The following is a 19645-nucleotide window of genomic DNA, read 5'->3' on the forward strand; positions in this document are numbered from 1 at the left end:
GTCACGGTGGCAATTTTTTTTTTTTTCATCCAAATTGAGATTATTTTAGATCATTTTTTTTTTTCAAAGGAAAGAAGGATTTTAAATTGAATGGAAAATGGACACATGCATCAATTGTATTGAGAAATTACTAACAGGAATATGTACATGATATATTGATTTTTTTTTTAATAATCAATATTAGTCAGTGCATATTATCATTACACATAGCAAGGCACATTTGGACGTATATATGTGAAAAAGAGGATGTTAAAGTATGATGGGGATATTTGGTTAATGGGGTTATTACAAGAAAATGTCATTAGTGGCAAGTTGAATCAGATATCAGTTCACATAATAAGTGGAGGATGGAAGAAAACAGGAAAATAAGGGTGAGAGAGGGAGAGAGAAAAGAAGGAAATGAATGCCAGTAATGAATGTCATCGTTAACATGAGCAGCACATGTGTTGTACAATGTCTACATACACAGGCAATATGACAGGTTTCTGCTTTCATTATGCACAGGATACATAATACAAGATTGATGGTGTAAGAAAAAAAAAACCTGGTACATAAAATATGCCTTCAAAAGACTGTGTCATGACTTGATGTAGCGTCCCTGCACATCTACACTCAATGAAGTATTCACCTCACCTAGCTACGGGGGAATTTGAAGTATACACGATGCATCAATCACAGAGTCATGTCACCATAGTGATATCACTGTAGCGATTACAGAGGTAGCAAAATTTTTGTACCATGCCGGATCTTCCAGCATGACATTTAAGTACCCTATTGAATGCTGCTCAGAATCTCTCTCAGTCCATGACAAATGAGTTATCTTTATTTCCACAATCAAGAATTTGATAGACTGTCTTAAAAAAACCTCACCATTCTTTTGGTGATCATTACTCACTTTAGGAGGAACTGGGTGGATTCAGTCTGAGGAGGTATATTATATCTTTTTCCTACATATGGCACTATCAATCATGCAAACTAGCAGAATGACAACATAATTGCAAACATCATCCAGGAATCAGTCGCATTCCAGATTACAAACCCAGATATGATCGCACATGACAATTACAAGAATTGCTGCCTGCGAAACAAATAGCATATGTCAGCCAGTTCAATATAACTCTGTACATGTAATTGTAAAAGTTGAAGTTTTGGGGCCTTGTTACAGGTCTATCTGCGTACATGCACATACTTTTCAAATCATTGTTTACATAGAAGCATAAATTATACAAATTGTATATGCACTTACTTTTTTCTAGTGAATTCCACTATATTACTGTAATTGTAAACTTAAGCCAAACAAAGCAATAAAGTCTGTGAAATATACACTAGTATGGCAAGATGCGAAGCTTTGAAAGCCATCTCTTAAAATAATCTTTACTTTATGTCGGTTGCATTTGATTTGTACAACCTTTCTGCATTTGGAAAAATCTAATCATGCTGACTTTTCAATCCACTATGACGTACACTACATAATATGTGCATACTGTTTCTATCTATATAAGATATGAAACTACTCACGAGCTCAAATACACTGTACAGCTACAAATGTAGCTTTCAACTATCAATTCACACTATGATTTACAACACAAAGAAGAACACAATGATGAATGTGGATACCATGGAGCAAACATAATATACATGTACAATAGGATGCTCATGATAGTACATGTATACAAGATGACAATATACATGTCTGCAAGATATTCTATTTGTATACCAGTTGTAGCTTAATCTTGTAAACACAACATATTGCATTATACTACTGGTTTACATTCTGGTACGTGGTACGTGTATAAATAAAAGATTGAATTATGCCTCCCTTGATTTCAAACAAACATTCAAATGATATCTATTCTGACAATCATGTTGGCATTGACCCTGAAAACTGAATTCTTACAATAAATTTCAAAATAGATAAACATTTATTCAAGTTATCAAATTTGGTTAAACTTAAACCTTGCTAATGTCCATAAATCACAAGGAAAGAATAACAATCATCTCTTGGTTTGTTTATGAGTTATCTCTGCAAGTAAAGCATTATTGGTTAAAGGATCTAAGTTGGCGGCAATGATTTTTACATCTGCTCTATGATAAAGTCACATTAAACATCATGATGAAAGATTTTATTAAATCCCTCTTGATGTCATCTACACTAACCCTTGCATCAATCCCTTCCTCCCGCCTCTCTTCTTTCACTTCCGCCACCGCCACCCTCGGCACCTCCCCCACCATGGGCTCCACGGCGCCGATCTGCGAGACGTCTTTGGCGAGGGCGTCCTGGGCCTCGGCCAGGTCAGCCAAGGCCTGCTCCAGGTCACGACGCAAGGCTTCCAGGTCAGCCAGGGTCGCCGGACAGGTCTCACGTTGTTCCATCATTCTCTGCTCTAACTCTTCAAGCTAAAGTCATTCGGCATAGAATTACAAATACATATACACAGTGCACTCCCATTATAACAAAGTCTTCAGGACCAGCAGTTCTCTTTCGTTATATTGAAATTTTGCTATAGCCAAACAGTAAAGTATATATAAAAACATATGGATGATAATTTTGAGACATGAATGTTTACTTTGTTGTAACAAGAATGTTGGTATACATAACGTAACCATTTTTGTTACAAAGGGAGTGCACTGTATCTGCTGCATGAATCTCAGTGCCCTTATTTCCTCATGAAGGTTTAATACAGAGAATGGAGGTCTGTTGTGGGTAAATGGTGGGTAGGTTGATGACGGAAAGGACGTATGTTTCCATGGTGATGATGGCCGACCCTGAGTGCCTCCGCCCACAGCTAATCAGATTATGGGATTAGCTGGCTAATTATTGATGTTTGCTTTCATTGACATTTCCGCAAAACAACAAATTGTACCAAATGTAAATTTAACAAGGATACTCCAGTATGCAGTTCCTACATTCCCTACCTATGGAAAGATGTTCACAGAAATATAGATAAAGTGACAGTATAATGGTTCAGAAGTGGTCATTGCTCTAAGACTTAAAAAGTACCTGGTAAGGATACTTTCTCATTTTTAAATACTTGACAAATATGTTTATAAGAGTTAAAAATCTTATTTGGAAGAAACATGCATTAACTGTAGATAGAACTAGACTGTATTACAGGACATATGTTTTATCAAATCCACTTACACTACACATATACACTACTATTGTAAGTGCAAAAATTTTACAGAGAAGAATTCATTATCACCATACAGACATCAGTCACTGGAAGAACGGATGCCAGTTATTAGATAAAATTGGCAATATATACTGTATCTTGCCGATAAAAAAGAATTATACATGATAAACTGTTTTGGCCAGGAGCCACTAAAGATCAATGTTGGGCCACCAAATTTCCATAAAGGATATCTTTTGATGGCCTGATCAAGTACGAATTGTATCATACAATATAGGTTAAATGGATTTTTATGTTTCCTTTTATTTTAGGCTCGTGAGTTTCTTTTTTGGGCCTCTAATATTTCAAATTCAAAGATTTCAGTGGCCCGAATGAGGCACCAAGAGAAACAAGAGACCCGCGGGTCTAGCGCTCACCTGAGTATCGCAAGTTCACCTTTCACGCAATCACTAATCTAAATTATTCACAGCTCTACCAAAATTTGACCAGGCATTCTCAAGTAGAAGATGAAAATGTACAATAAGGGCCCAAATTTTTACAGATTCCTTAATTTGGGGGGATTGGAGCCCCCTGGGGCCCTCTGGGTGGGGCATGGTGCTCATTTTGATAAATTGAGATCCTGACCCCCTCAGGATGCTACCTGCCAAGTTTGATGAAAATCCGTCACGAGGTGTTCAGGAAGAGAAGATGAAAATGTACAATTCAGGCCCCCATTTGGACCTTCCCAACCACCCCCCCCCCTCACCCCTGCCCCCAAGAGGGGCACCCCTGGATCTCCTATGAACAAACTTGAAACTACAGTCATTAATGTACTCACTCGTAGTATTATCTTAGCTCTATAACTTCTGATTCTAGAGAAGATTTTTAAAGATTCCTTCATTTTGGGGGTGTGGGCCCCCCTGGGGCCCCCTGGGTGGGGCATGGTGCCCATTTTAACAAATTGAGATCCTAACCCCTTAGGGATGCTACCTGCCAAGTTTGGTGAAAATGGGTCATGGGGTTCTCAAGAAGAAGATAAAAATGTACAATTTAGGCCCCATTAGGACCCCTCCTCACCCCCCTCCCCTGGGTCCCAGGGGGGGGGGGGCACCCCTGATTCTGCCATGAACAAACTTGAAACTACAGTCATTAATGTACTCACTCATAGTATTAACTTAGCTCTATCACTTCTGGTTCTAGAGAAGAAGATTTTTACAGATTCCTTAATTTTGGGGGGTTTGGGCCCCATGGGGGCCCCCTGGGTGGGGCATGGTGCCCATTTTCACAAATTGAGTTCCTAACCCCCTACAGATGCTACCTGCCAAGTTTGGTGAAAATGAGTCATGGGGTTCTTAAGAAGAAGATGAAAATGTACAATTTAGGCCCCATTAGAACCCCTCCCCACCCCCCTCCCCTGGGTCCCAAGGGGGGCACCCCTGATTCTGCCATGAACAAACTTGAAACTACAGTCATCAATGTACTAACCCATAGTATTAACTTAGCTCTATCACTTCTGGTTCTAGAGAAGAAGATTTTTACAGATTCCTTAATTTTGGGGGTTTGGGCCCCATGGGGGCCCCCTGGGTGGGGCATGGTGCCCATTTTAACAAATTGAGATCCTAACCCCTTAGGGATGCTACCTGCCAAGTTTGGTGAAAATGGGTCATGGGGTTCTCAAGAAGAAGATAAAAATGTACAATTTAGGCCCCATTAGGACCCCTCCTCACCCCCCTCCCCTGGGTCCCAGGGGGGGGGGGCACCCCTGATTCTGCCATGAACAAACTTGAAACTACAGTCATTAATGTACTCACTCATAGTATTAACTTAGCTCTATCACTTCTGGTTCTAGAGAAGAAGACTTTTACAGATTCCTTAATTTTGGGGGGTTTGGGCCCCATGGGGGCCCCCTGGGTGGGGCATGGTGCCCATTTTAAGAAATTGAGTTCCTAACCCCCTACAGATGCTACCTGCCAAGTTTGGTGAAAATGGGTCATGGGGTTCTTAAGAAGAAGATGAGAAAATGTACAATTTAGGCCCCATTAGAACCCCTCCCCACCCCCCTCCCCTGGGTCCCAAGGGGGGCACCCCTGATTCTGCCATGAACAAACTTGAAACTACAGTCATCAATGTACTAACCCATAGTATTAACTTAGCTCTATCACTTCTGGTTCTAGAGAAGAAGATTTTTACAGATTCCTTAATTTTGGGGGGTTTGGGCCCCCTGGGGGCCCCCTGGGTGGGGCATGGTGCCCATTTTAAGAAATTGAGTTCCTAACCCCCTACAGATGCTACCTGCCAAGTTTGGTGAAAATGGGTCATGGGGTTCTTAAGAAGAAGATGAGAAAATGTACAATTTAGGCCCCATTAGAACCCCTCCCCACCCCCCTCCCCTGGGTCCCAAGGGGGGCACCCCTGATTCTGCCATGAACAAACTTGAAACTACAGTCATCAATGTACTAACCCATAGTATTAACTTAGCTCTATCACTTCTGGTTCTAGAGAAGAAGATTTTTACAGATTCCTTAATTTTGGGGGGTTTGGGCCCCCTGGGGGCCCCCTGGGTGGGGCATGGTGCCCATTTTAACAAATTGAGTTCCTAACCCCCTAGGGATGCTACCTGCCAAGTTTGATGAAAATCGGTCTTGGGGTTTTCAAGAAGAAGATGAAAATGTAAAAAGTTTACGCACGACGCACGACGGACGACGCACGACGGACGACGGACGACGGACGACGGACGACGGACGACGCACGACGCACGACGCACGACGCACGACGCACGACGGACGCCGGACGAAGGGCGATCGCAATAGCTCACTTGAGCCTTTGGCTCAGGTGAGCTAAAAAGTTAGTGCCAAGGACTGCATTAGTTACAATGTAATTGAAGGTATACTTCATGGCAAATCACATGAAATGACAATGGGTGCTATGCATTACATTAATGGGTCATGATAAAAGCAAAGCTTGTAATCAATACATCTCAGGTTTCTCAGCTTGATTTCAAAATAAAGTCACAGAGTATCCTCATGAATCTGCTTTCTATTTCCAAGTTTCTCTTAGAATGGATATGAATTTTCCTACAGACACAAGGAAATTTGTTTCAGAGATGACATCAAACTTCCAATACAGGAAAGAACTCATTTAACCCGTTGAGGATGGTTTGATTTTGCTACAACACGCATTTCCCATAGAAGCTTGCCCGAGTATACTCGGGACTCGTCCTCAACGGGTTAAGAGTGCTTTCTTTCAAAACTTGATGTTCTCCCCCCCCCCCCCCTTTTTTTCCCTTCATTTCTGAAGAGAAATGTTTAAAAAAAATGCTTTTAACTTTTATAAATGAAAAGATCACTGTGGGTGAGATGGATGGAATGATGGACTCATCAGACACAGTAATTATTAAACTCATACTGACATTTGCATTGTACATAACATGACATCAATTGATACAGGCACTGCACGCGATGGCAGTGCAGTCTCCCGTACAAGTTCACAAGGCTGATTTGATGCAATTAATGCACACTCGTCATAAGCGTGCTATTTACACTGTTTTTCTCATGATGGGTTTGATGAGACTGCATTATATTGGGTCAAGCTTGAACTCATGAACTTTGTACAAGGGGTGAGGTTATGAAGAGAGGAGAAGACCATACATTGTATAAACATAGAATGTGCCAAAGTGCTGGCAGGAGAAGGAAGCACACAGTCGAGTGTTGAATTAATGACAGCAAAGTGAAACACTGTTTGATTAGTTTTATATCACAAAGGATGTGTTATCGAGAAGTCTTCAATTCCATATGGCAAAAGTCTGTCATTGTGAGTTCTGGTACGATATTCATTTAAAGGGATAGTACAGTATTGGTGGAGATGAGAATTGGGCTTTTAAATTTTTGCAAGATACCAAGAAAACACTTATGATATAGCACAGAGCATACCATTTTAAAAGGTATTCAAAGTTTATTTGATGAAAATTGGGTTTGGAATAACTGAAACATCCAAAAACAAAGTAAAACAAAGCGATTGTTACAAAGTGTGGGTCCCACACTTTATTAGAATCGCTCTTTTTTTGGATATCTCAGCCATTTCAAAACCAATTTTTATCAAATAAACGTTGAATTCCTCATAGAATTACATGCTCTTTCATATTTCATAAGAGATTTCCCATTATCTCATCTAAAAATGTTAGAAACCTGAAATTAGGTCTCAACCAGAACTGTACGATCCCTTTAAAGAAATTATACATTGCATCAATTTTGGGGGTTTTTTTCCCCCCTTTAAGAGTCAGGCCATGCCTTAATGTGCAAACTGTTGAGATTGAGATATTGATGATATGATGTTGAGATATTTTAAATTGATGCTAGAACATTACATTTCCTTTCCAAGAGATGAGGGGCTAGGTATGATTATTAAAGAAAAAAAAAAATCATGATACAGTTGATGTTTAAAAGAGCCATAATTTCTGTCTCTACCTAAATGATAGTCTGGGCTCCTCATTTCATGAAAAGCTCAAAATACATGAATGACAATTGCAAATGCCAGAAAACATTTTTTCTGATGCCTAGACCCAACCAGAAATTGCTGTACACGGTTGGGCAAAGTTACAATATGCTCCTTTTATATTGCCACTAACTTTCATCATTTGGCATTTCTATGTATAAATTGCAAGATGTATATGGTTTGATTTCTGTTCATGAGTAGCTAACTTTGGGTACATTCTATATCAGCAAGCTTCTGGCTTTCAATGATGTCACACATGTACACACTAGTAGTTATGTACACGTACATGTATGATGTACTGTATGCCGGGCTGTTTTAATGTGTATGTACACAGGTGGACCAGATTAATGGAGAACATTCTATGTGGTATAGATATAGTACATACAGGCTGACCAGATCAGTGGAGAATTTTCTAGGTGGTATACAATGTAGCTATACAGTACATGCATGGAATAGGAAAAACATTATACTGTAGCTCACTCAATCTAGAATGATTTCACCCATTTCCAGAATGTTCTGGGAAGTGCTAACATATTTGGCTGAGTGAGGCACTGTCCCTGTAGCCCAATGTGATTGGTAGTTAATTTTGGTAATGGTGTTTAGTACATAGTTAGGCAGTGAGTCATCCAGGTTTCCTGGAACTTGGACTGGCTAGTAGGTTGGAGAGAGTTATAGAATGTGCTAGAAGGGGGTGAATGGATAGTATATAAGCCAGAGAAATTCTGCAGTAGGCAGAGTACCCAACACCTCTGCTCTGAGAGTTACGTCACTTCTGGCTCTGAAGCGACTTGTTATAGTCAGTCCTGTGTTACCTGCTGACCTGTTATGTTTGTGGAGATACTTGGCCTGGGAGACATTTTGCCTGCAGATAATTGATTTGCCTTCATTGGGGAAAGACACCATTTTTGTGTCAATGGACATTACTACGGAAAAGCTGTGACGGGCTGGATTCCTAGCTGGACAATATTAAGTGAATCATCATTCAACGCATCAACTGGACGTGGTCATCACAACGTTTGGACTCTGCACGTTTTGCCGTGGACGTATATCGTGGATTTTACCCCAGATCTATACCGTGGACTATCGTAACCTGTACCTCTGGAGTTACGTCAGAGGAATCATTCATCGGTGCATCGCGGATCATTCGTTTGTGCATCGAGCATCGTATTTGGACATTTCCAGGGATATTGCGTGTAATGCGTACGTAAGTGATTCCATTACTGACTATATTTGTTTCTATTGATCATTATTGTACTGATGTGAAACCGATTACCAGTCTGTACCCACAATATCACTGTTAATAAACCGCCTGAACATCAGTTGATTGTTTCTTTTGTGCGATCATTCTCAGAGTGATTTTGGTCGTAACAAAATTGGGGGCTTGTGTCCGAGAATTGAATTTAAAGCCAAAACTTAGAATTTGGAACGTTCCGGAAGCCAGAATATTGGTACAGACAAAATATCAGTTGAGTTGATTGTTCAATTGTATATTGTGTGTATTACAGTGTGACAATGTCAATCAGTACAATGGATGTTCAGGCATTTGTTCAGAGGACAGATTTGTCCCTCAAAGATTTGCAAAGGTTACGCAAATGTGATTTGACTGCTGTTGCACAGCATTTAAATGTGGATGTTCCACAAGGTGCTAGAAAGGCAGAGATTCTTGACTTAGTAGCTGGTCACATGGAGCTCAAAGAAGAAATTGACACTTCAGATCAAGCTCACATTTCAGATCAAACACGGCTTGAGCTAGCTAGATTGGAAATAGAGAAAGAGAAGATGAGATCGGAAAGAGAGCAAAAGGCTAGGGAAATGGAAATGCTGGAAAGGGAAAAACAAAGAGAAATGGAAATGAAGAAATTCGAAATGGAGCAGCAAATGAAATTGCGTGAGATGGAATTGACTCATGCACACGCTGTTGGAAATCGTGAAAGGGCTCCTTCTGATTTTGATTTGGCAAAGAACATTCGATTGGTGCCCAAGTTTGAAGAAAACAGAGTTGATGCATATTTTGTGTCATTTGAGAAGGTGGCTAACAGTTTGAACTGGCCACAGGAATTTTGGCCCTTGCTCCTTCAAAGTGTGTTTGTCGGCAAAGCAGCCGATGTGTACTCATCTCTCTCTGAAGAGCAATCACGTGACTATGCTACAGTCAAGAAAGCAGTGTTGAATGCTTATGAGTTGGTGCAAGAGGCATATAGACACAAGTTCAGAAATTCGTACCGCAGACCAGGCCAGACACATGTTGAGTTTGCTCGTGAAAAAGAAATGATGTTTGATAGGTGGTACAGATCCCTGAAAGTGGATCAGGACTTTGATAACCTACGTGAGGTTGTTCTCTTGGAAGAATTCAAAAAGAGTGTTGCTTTCAGTGTGAGGTCACATTTGGATGATCACAAAGTGACAAGTTTGCATAAAGCAGCCTTGATGGCTGATGAGTATGAGCTGACCCACAGAAATGACAACAGACCACCTTTCAGGAATTTCTCTGGAAATAAGAGAGACAAAAATCAGTCGAGCAATCCAAAGAATGCTGGTCCTGAAAAAGGCACGAGTTCTGAAACTTCATCGGCACCAAAGCCTCAATCTGACAAAGGGTCCAGTACAAGTGCAAATGTCATCAAATGTTTTCACTGTAACAAGACAGGGCATGTAAAGTCACAGTGTTGGAAGTTGCAAAACAAAACAAAGAAGGACTTGGGATTTGTCATGTCAAAAAGTGTCCTACCCGAAAACAGTGTCCCGTTCAGTGAAACACAGGCCATTGAAAGTCAGTCTCCCAAATTCAAAGAAAGGCTGAAGCAGGTGGATGAGAGCTATCGTAGCTTTTTATTTGATGGTGAGGTGACCCCATGTACTTCTGGTGAGGCAGGTAAGCCAGTAGTTATCCTGCGGGATACGGGGGCCTCTCAGTCGTTGATGGTGGATGGTGGTATGACTTTTCCACCAGATAGTGCAGTGAATGCAAAAGTCTTGATTCAGACTGTTGATGGCAGTTATATGTCAGTGCCACTGTATAGAGTGGATTTGAAGTGTGACCTAGTTTCTGGTCCTGTTACTGTTGGAGTTGTTCCTGAGTTGCCCATGGTAGGCATTGACTTTTTGTTGGGGAATGACTTGGCTGGAGACAAGGTGGTTGCGTCTCCAGTTGTTTCGGATAAACCAGTGGTGGTTGCTGAAACTGAGCAGTTGCAGGAGGAGTTTCCTGGGATATTCCCAGATTGTGTTGTGACTAGGTCTCAGGCTCGTAGAGCTGTTCAAGATGATGCGGATTCTGTTGATGTGGAGGAGAATTCCGGTGTTTGGTTGGCAGAAACCTTTTTCAAGGATTTGAATGATGGGGTTGCTGTATTAGGCTCCGAGGCTAACAGTGATGGGCTGTTTAGCAAGTCTTCCTTGGTTGAAGCACAGCAGGCAGACTCTGAGTTGAAAGGCTTGTCTCAGACGGCGTGTTCTGAGGCTGAGGCTGAAAAGGTCCCTGAGTGCTATTATGTCAAAGATGGCATTTTGATGAGGAAGTGGAGACCTCCCCATAGGCCAGCTGATGAGGATTGGACGGTGGTCCGTCAAGTTGTTGTCCCTCCTAGTTACCGCGGTGAGATCTTGAGGATTGCTCACGAGTTACCAGTTGGCGGCCATTTAGGCGTCAGAAAGACAAAGGATCGGATCATGAGGCATTTTTATTGGCCAGGGTTGAATGTGGATGTGGCTGAGTTTTGCAAGACTTGTCACACATGTCAGGTGGCTGGTAAACCACAGCATTCAGTGAAGCCGGCGCCATTGATTCCGATACCTGCGTTTGAAGAACCGTTCAGTTGGGTTTTAGTCGACTGTGTTGGACCTTTGCCTAGGACTAGGTCGGGTCACAAGTACCTCTTGACAATCATGGATATGTCTACACGGTTTCCAGAGGCTATCCCATTGAGAAATATCACTGCTAAGACTGTGGTAGATGCTCTAGTGCAGTTTTTCACTAGGTATGGGTTGCCCAAGGAAGTGCAGTCTGACCAAGGGTCAAATTTCATGTCAGGCATATTTCAAGAGGTGATGTATCGTTTGGGTGTGAAGCAGCTGAAGTCGTCAGCTTATCATCCCCAGTCCCAAGGTGCGTTGGAGCGCTACCACCAGACCCTAAAGACAATGATTAGGGCGTTCTGTGAGGAGTATCCCGAGGATTGGGATAAGGGCATCCCTTTCCTACTGTTCGCAACGAGGGACTCCCCAAATGAGTCGACAGGTTTCAGCCCATTTGAGTTGGTGTACGGTCATGAAGTTAGGGGCCCACTGAAGCTCATCAAAGAGAAATTCATGACTAAGGATGATGAGGTCCACCTACTTGACTATGTGTCAAAGTTTCGTGAAAGGCTTTCAAAGGCTTGTGAGGTAGCTAGGGAACACTTGAAAGTATCACAAGACTCTATGAAGAGAAAGGCAGACAAAAATGCCAAAGCACGAACTTTCAACCCAGGTGACAAAGTTCTTGTACTGCTGCCCATACAAGGTGAACCACCGAAAGCCAAGTTCAGTGGCCCATACTGTGTCAAAAAGAAACTCAATGATGTGACCAGTACGCCAGACAGACGCAAAGAACAGAAAATGTGCCATGTCAACACGTTGAAAGAGTGCTATGACAGAAAGTCAGTTGGTGTGACATAGATAGTGGATAGCAGAGTAGAAGTTAAGGGTGAAAAGTTTTCACCGCATATCATTTCCAGTGTATGTGTTTAGCATATATTCATTAATGTGTGCAAAACAGTTTGATATGATTGTATAAGCTGCGAGAATCCAAGCAATATCGTTTAAAATGGTATCCATGAAAAGAGAACATGGAATTAATGCAGCTATTCAAAAGGCATGTGATAGTATGTGATTGTTGTTGCTTGACTTGGACTTTACCTCACATTCGTTGTAAATAACAATGAGAAATTGTGAAGGTAAAAGAAACCCTTGCTACAGCAAGGCTTTCTTTTTCCCATGGGGGATGGTGTCACACATGTACACACTAGTAGTTATGTACACGTACATGTATGATGTACTGTATGCCGGGCTGTTTTAATGTGTATGTACACAGGTGGACCAGATTAATGGAGAACATTCTATGTGGTATAGATATAGTACATACAGGCTGACCAGATCAGTGGAGAATTTTCTAGGTGGTATACAATGTAGCTATACAGTACATGCATGGAATAGGAAAAACATTATAGCTCACTCAATCTAGAATGATTTCACCCATTTCCAGAATGTTCTGGGAAGTGCTAACATATTTGGCTGAGTGAGGCACTGTCCCTGTAGCCCAATGTGATTGGTAGTTAATTTTGGTAATGGTGTTTTGTACATAGTTAGGCAGTGAGTCATCCAGGTTTCCTGGAACTTGGACTGGCTAGTAGGTTGGAGAGAGTTATAGAATGTGCTAGAAGGGGGTGAATGGATAGTATATAAGCCAGAGAAATTCTGCAGTAGGCAGAGTACCCAACACCTCTGCTCTGAGAGTTACGTCACTTCTGGCTCTGAAGCGACTTGTTATAGTCAGTCCTGTGTTACCTGCTGACCTGTTATGTTTGTGGAGATACTTGGCCTGGGAGACATTTTGCCTGCAGATAATTGATTTGCCTTCATTGGGGAAAGACACCATTTTTGTGTCAATGGACATTACTACGGAAAAGCTGTGACGGGCTGGATTCCTAGCTGGACAATATTAAGTGAATCATCATTCAACGCATCAACTGGACGTGGTCATCACAACGTTTGGACTCTGCACGTTTTGCCGTGGACGTATATCGTGGATTTTACCCCAGATCTATACCGTGGACTATCGTAACCTGTACCTCTGGAGTTACGTCAGAGGAATCATTCATCGGTGCATCGCGGATCATTCGTTTGTGCATCGAGCATCGTATTTGGACATTTCCAGGGATATTGCGTGTAATGCGTACGTAAGTGATTCCATTACTGACTATATTTGTTTCTATTGATCATTATTGTACTGATGTGAAACCGATTACCAGTCTGTACCCACAATATCACTGTTAATAAACCGCCTGAACATCAGTTGATTGTTTCTTTTGTGCGATCATTCTCAGAGTGATTTTGGTCGTAACAATGAATTGTTCCTGTCACATTTTGTGAACATTTTAGACTGTATTTCCAAACAGTTTTTATCACTGAATAAACATATAAAATTGGATTGAGTTGAATATTTGCTTTTGGAAAGCGTTCCACTGAAGCACAGTTATAGAGCTCTAATTGTAAAGTCGCTGTTGATGAGATGACTTGCCACACGATAGGGAAAGATAGTCAAGCTGCTGCAAGTAGATGGTTGCATTAGAAGGCAAGTTTAATGGTACCAATTAATCTCCAGTTCTGCCGATGGATTCTTACCTTTTCCCTGCTGTCTCTTAAATGGTTGAGTCCTTCTTCCAACTCGGCCAGCTTGTTGGCCAGGTCCTCTGGAACATTCGTCTGTGATAGGAGGGCTTCTATCTCGGACATATCAGCCTTTTTGGCCAGGAGTTCCTATAAATGGAACACAAAATGGGATTGCATGAAAATACATTCTCACCATATCTGCCAGAATCACTGTAGTACTGCCTACCATGGTGCATGACTCTAGCGATTCGACTAACTGCACAAGGGAAGCAGCCATAGAACTGCTCATTATGAAAACAAATACAGCATTTAACGCCAGAATACATGTGTGACGGCCCAAACTTGAAACCTTTTCCACCTTCACTGTGGATGAATCTCATGCATGTCATCTGCATAGCCAACAGACGATCGCCCAATTCTGAGTAGGTTAACTGACAAAGATGCAACGAATCCTCAACTACAGGAACACCACATATTAAACTGCGCATATGTCATGTATTTAAGTAGTTCTCATTGGTCCTGCCTTTGGTGATTTGATCATGTTTTAAGAAATAACACACCCAAAATAACAGAACAACAACACACACAAATAGAGTACTGAAGTGTTACATCATAACCATTCATCGCCACAAAAACTGGCTCTAAGCAACCTCACTTAGTCCGAATATCTTTGAAAACAACAGCTGCTAACCACCCTTGTACCTGCATGGTTCCATATCACTGCCCAAAGCCTTCTTGCACAAGGACATCCTGTTTGGAACCATATCACAAAGCTATAACGAAAGACTGTGACATCACTTTAGTACTCTATAGAGTAGACTGTGCTTACGATTCAGATGACCTCTACAAACATATATAGCCATGGAGTACAATCAATTATAGTAATTATAGAGACCTACCTCGAGACCATTGACCCTGTCTTCCAGGATGTTGTGTCTCCCAGTCAGCTCTCCGAGCTCCCTTAGGATTCGCTGCAGCTCCTGGGTGGGCTGCTGTGTGGAGACCGACGACACAGCCGACCTCACAGACTTGCTGGAGACAGGGCGGGATGGGGGCGGGGTGGGCGTCTGTCATGGCAAAGGGTTAAAAAGGGGAGGAGCTTGATACCTTGAAAATACATTATGATATGTTATTGTGTGAGAATATGAATGTTTTCTGGAAGGCGTCGAAAATGTGTCACAAAGCACAACTTCAACTCATGAGAAAAAAAGGCCCATAACAATAACAGAATAATATTGACAAACACCCTACACTTATTTCTATAGCATTTCATTACACTTGTCCACAGATATGACATCTATCAAAAATTTCTGTAAAAACATCTTGAACTCATCTATCTTACAGAAATACAGCTTTACATTGCATAGAGTATGTGCATGGTAATAAAAGCAAACATTAATGGACCTGTAAATCAATACAGATCATGTACTTTTGAAGTCATCGTCGTCATCGCAGAAAAAAAAGGGGGGAATATTGATATGATTGTAATGATACAGACTGTAGCTGAAAAATAGAAAAAAAAAATTCTCCATACTTGCATCTTTGAAATCAATATGGGATGCACATTCATATAATTTATACAAAGGATTTGCACAATTAAAGATCACCTTACAAGTGCATGCAGCCCCCAAGAGCATTCAGGTCTGATTCAAGAGCACTACATCCCACTCCATCTGATTTAACAGTAAACTGATACAATGCCTCTGAATCTATTGGATAGCAATCTAGACCTCAACATTCCCTTATGATAACAACAAGGATCTTCTATTTGGTAAGCTTTAAGCTTTGGGGAAAACTGTCAAGTTTGCTACATCCTACTCCACCCGATTTAACGATAAATGATACCAAGCAGGGTTCGAAATTGGCAATGGTCCGCTGGCCATTGGCCACCCAAAATCACGTCGGACTAGCTAAAAATCATAAAATTCTGAAGTAACTACCGGTAGTCCGTCTGGCTAGCCAAAATATTGCTTCAGTGTCAAAATTGATTCTAAGTAGTCCGCCTGGCTAGTCAAAAAAAAAAGTTAAATGCGACCCCTGCCAAGACTGTGGATTTATTTCACAACACTCCAGACCCCAACATTCCGTCATGATAACAACAAGGATCTTACACTGTTTGTGGAGCTATAAAAAGCTTTGGGGGAAACTGTCAATTCTAATCCATTTCAGAATCTACAAGTTATATGGACCTTGAATGTAAACATGCATGGCACCAAATGTCAAGAGCTGTGGTTAAGTTTTTACTGTTTGCATTCTTACTCCTGAATCCACTCCCGTTTTCATTTGAAAATGCAATATTTTGTAGTTTTTGTATGGCAATCTATGCAAAGGATATGTCTGGAGGAAGCTTGCATGGATTGTTACCCCACACCACAGCTCATCTTTTATGAGGAATTAATACTGCAATGCTAACGGACCAGTCACAATATTCATGGTTCTACAGATGCAGGGTTCAAAGGGCACTTTTTGGTATCAATTCATTAACAGCTACATTTTGTTTGGCTTGTCAGTCTGCATTGCTGACAGTTTCTGGACTTCAACTAGTTGCCATCCTTGGCTACTGCATGTGACATGCTACAGGGCTTAGAAAATGTGTGCATATCTACAACAAATGCAATGTTAAATATTATTGAAGTACTAAGGAAAAAAACACAGTCATGAATTTCAATAAAGCATCTTTCAAAAATTGTTCAGCAAAGTGAAGTGAACAAATTGTGGTAGAGCGAATTAGGATATACTGCAGAACTGGAGCTCACACAAAGTATACTACCAAGAACTACTTCAAGTGGGTAAAGATTCCATCAATCAGAAAATAAGCTTTTACTACATGTATATAGAATTTTCAGCTACTTAAGATATGGCCACTTACTGTTGTCTGTGCTGAAGCATGTGTGGTAGGCATAGTCTGCATACGGGTATTCTGAAGAAAAGAATAAAATTTCAAGACGTGAAAAACTCGCCAATTTCTATGCTCATTCATACAAAGTAAACCTGGACTGATTGTGAAAAAAAGATCCCTTACATTTACTGCAAGATGCATGAACTCTAGCTCCTATTGTAACCACTTAATTTACGAGATCACAGCAGATATACGTGTAGCTGTTGCTAAGCCATTGAATTACCATAAGAGCTAAAACTTGTACAAGTTTCCACTGAAATGTCTCACACAAAAGAGGTCTGCTCTACACTGTGATCACCTTCAATGATGGAGCATCTAAAATCTAATTAAGAGAAATTCAAGGGAGAATCTAAGAGTAATGACATGGAAGGCACACTGTAACTCTGCCATATATATTATGTGAACTTAATCCCTGCCTGATACCTAGAGAATACATACTTAAGATGCAGTTACAGTATGATTAAGTGAGATGTAGTAGCTACATGTAGACCTTCTGTAGAAAGAGAAGCCATACAATATGAATGCTATTTTTTGTGTTTTTTTTCCCCCTGAAGTCATCCAAAAAAGGTTATTACAGTACTACAAACATATGAAGACCTTCTCTGCATAAATCAGTTCTATTTCCATCAAAACAACAGTTTATATGAGGACCCAAATATCCCTGCTCCTGTCACGAGATGCTCATATAAATACTGTTAAAAGACAAAAAAATAATAAAAGATTTCCATTTTAAGATCAATTTTGATGAACCATTTCCATTCAATGACGCAAAAAGTGCTCGTCCCGGTCAGAGTTTGACGCACTTTCAATTTCCTCTTTGGTATTAAAACGCATTTGTCATCTCACACACTCACATCTACGATTGGAGCCGTCTGCATGCTGGAGTCATTGTAGTCGATGGGTTCCTTGTACGCTCCCTTGAGGGCATCCTCAAAGGCGGGCCAGGTGACAATGGAGTCCACGTCTGGCAGAGAGGCCAGCTGATTTCGTAGGGCATCCTAGTGCAAATGAACAGACGTTTTAAACACCTTTATCATCCAAACAGGAAACAAGTACTTGAACATAAAAATAAACATGATTATCTCAGTTGTCAAGAGTTTGAAAGGTATCGAGTCAAATAAAATTACTGCTGAAAGTTATGCATGTAAGTCTTCTGTGATGCAAGCACGAATATGATATCATCCTCCCTTTGGGGTCAATGTACTACACATAGCGCAATTGATGAGAGGAATTCAGATGATTACACAACTGGTGGCAGCCTTATACCCCTTTCAATATTCTGGAATAGCAAATTATAGCAAATTTCACCTGAGTGCACCTGGGTCTGGGTGAAGGGCAGAGATCTTATAGCATGGCGAAATCCCAGCTGAAGTGCCAGTTCACTAAATGACAAAATTTTACCCTTGAACAATCCCTGCTCTTAAAATTTCTGGAGGCTCCTAAGAGCTCCCAGGTGAAGTTGTAGTGTGAAAGATATCACAGTAAAAATCCTGGGTAAAAACCCAACATTAATGGGAAAAGTCATGTTTTGTTTCTGGTCATAAAAATGCTTTTTGCTTTTTTATTTTTGAAACACTGGAAGCAAAAGGCCAGAATACCAAAAATTTCTATCAGGTAGGAAATTCAAATTTCGGGCATGCGCAATAAAATACCCCATACATGTTTATTGTACCTACTTCTGCTGCTGAAGCGCAGATGAGAGAAAAACATCCAGAAGCTTATTCACCAGCAGGGAATAATTTTCAAACTCAAATTTGATCAGCAATTTCAGCTGATGAAAAATATCTTCAATGATATCCTGTACACTTCTATGTAAGAAAACTGCTACACAAAAGTTAGTTTGTATAGCAGTGGTGTAAAAATGCATAGCAAATTGCGATGCGATTACCAGGAAAATTATTCCCTGCACCAGTATGGAAAAAAAAAAATTCTTCCTTGTTAATAGTTTTATTCCCCAGTGAATTTTGTGAGTGATCCCTTGAGTGACTAGCATGAAAGAGGTATTAAATCTCTATCACGAGGAGTATTAAAGTCTCTATCAAGAGGCTACAGTATATGTACACCCTACTTTGAGTAATGCCAGTCTACTTTATTCATTAATTTGTTTTGTTAGGGTAACTCTGTCAGTGGCTGCAACCACTGTTATTCCCAGAGGCCCTACTTACTCAGGAGTTTTAACAATAATGCATACAACATTATTGTATGTGTAATCTGCATGAATCACTCTTTGACAAATGTATAGCGAATATAACGAAGTTCACTTTGATCCTCATAGCACTGTACATGAATCTATAATGATACATGTATGAACAGCACAGGATTAGGCAAGTAAAATCTTGATGGGCCTTCCTAGATTCATGCTTTTTTAAAACCCAAGCAACATCAGAAAATTAGATAATACATTTGCAATACCATGGTAACAGATCTGCATAATGCACATTAAGGTATACAAGTACTACAACTTTCAATCATGAATAGGAAAACAAAAAATATGCCTGGTTGTGTGCACACATATCGGTATGCCATCAAAATATGAGCAATTTAGAAGTGAAGTAAATGAAATAAAGCTTGAATAATCAATTAAAATTTGATTTTTGAGGCTTGAGATTTATGATGGGCTCTCGGGGCTTTTCAAAGTGTGCACAAAACAAGAATATACTGTACATACTTTGCTTCCTATGAAATGAAGACAAATTAAAGAAATATTGAATGTGCTATCTTTCTCTACACATATACAAGTTGTACATGTGCTGGAAAAGCAATGATCACGAAACAA

The 19645-nt window shown here is 40.6% G+C and overlaps 1 protein-coding gene across 1 annotated transcript in view; it reads right to left on the bottom strand.

The window, feature by feature from the left end:
- LOC139708656 (uncharacterized) overlaps positions 1-19645 on the bottom strand; it is a 56405-nt gene that overhangs the window by 15524 nt on the left and 21236 nt on the right. Inside the window, exons 4-9 of the mRNA XM_071620592.1 lie at positions 17724-17867; positions 16840-16890; positions 16418-16432; positions 14870-15037; positions 13983-14117; positions 2212-2397 (exon numbers count right to left, since the gene is read on the bottom strand). Coding sequence (XP_071476693.1) covers positions 2212-2397; positions 13983-14117; positions 14870-15037; positions 16418-16432; positions 16840-16890; positions 17724-17867 — 699 coding nt within the window. The remainder of the gene's footprint in view (positions 1-2211; positions 2398-13982; positions 14118-14869; positions 15038-16417; positions 16433-16839; positions 16891-17723; positions 17868-19645) is intronic.

This window comes from Diadema antillarum, unplaced genomic scaffold (assembly GCF_040938485.1).
Source record: "Diadema antillarum isolate AM-2024a unplaced genomic scaffold, OU_Dant_1.0 seq00001365_RagTag, whole genome shotgun sequence".
NCBI lineage: Eukaryota > Metazoa > Echinodermata > Echinoidea > Diadematoida > Diadematidae > Diadema > Diadema antillarum.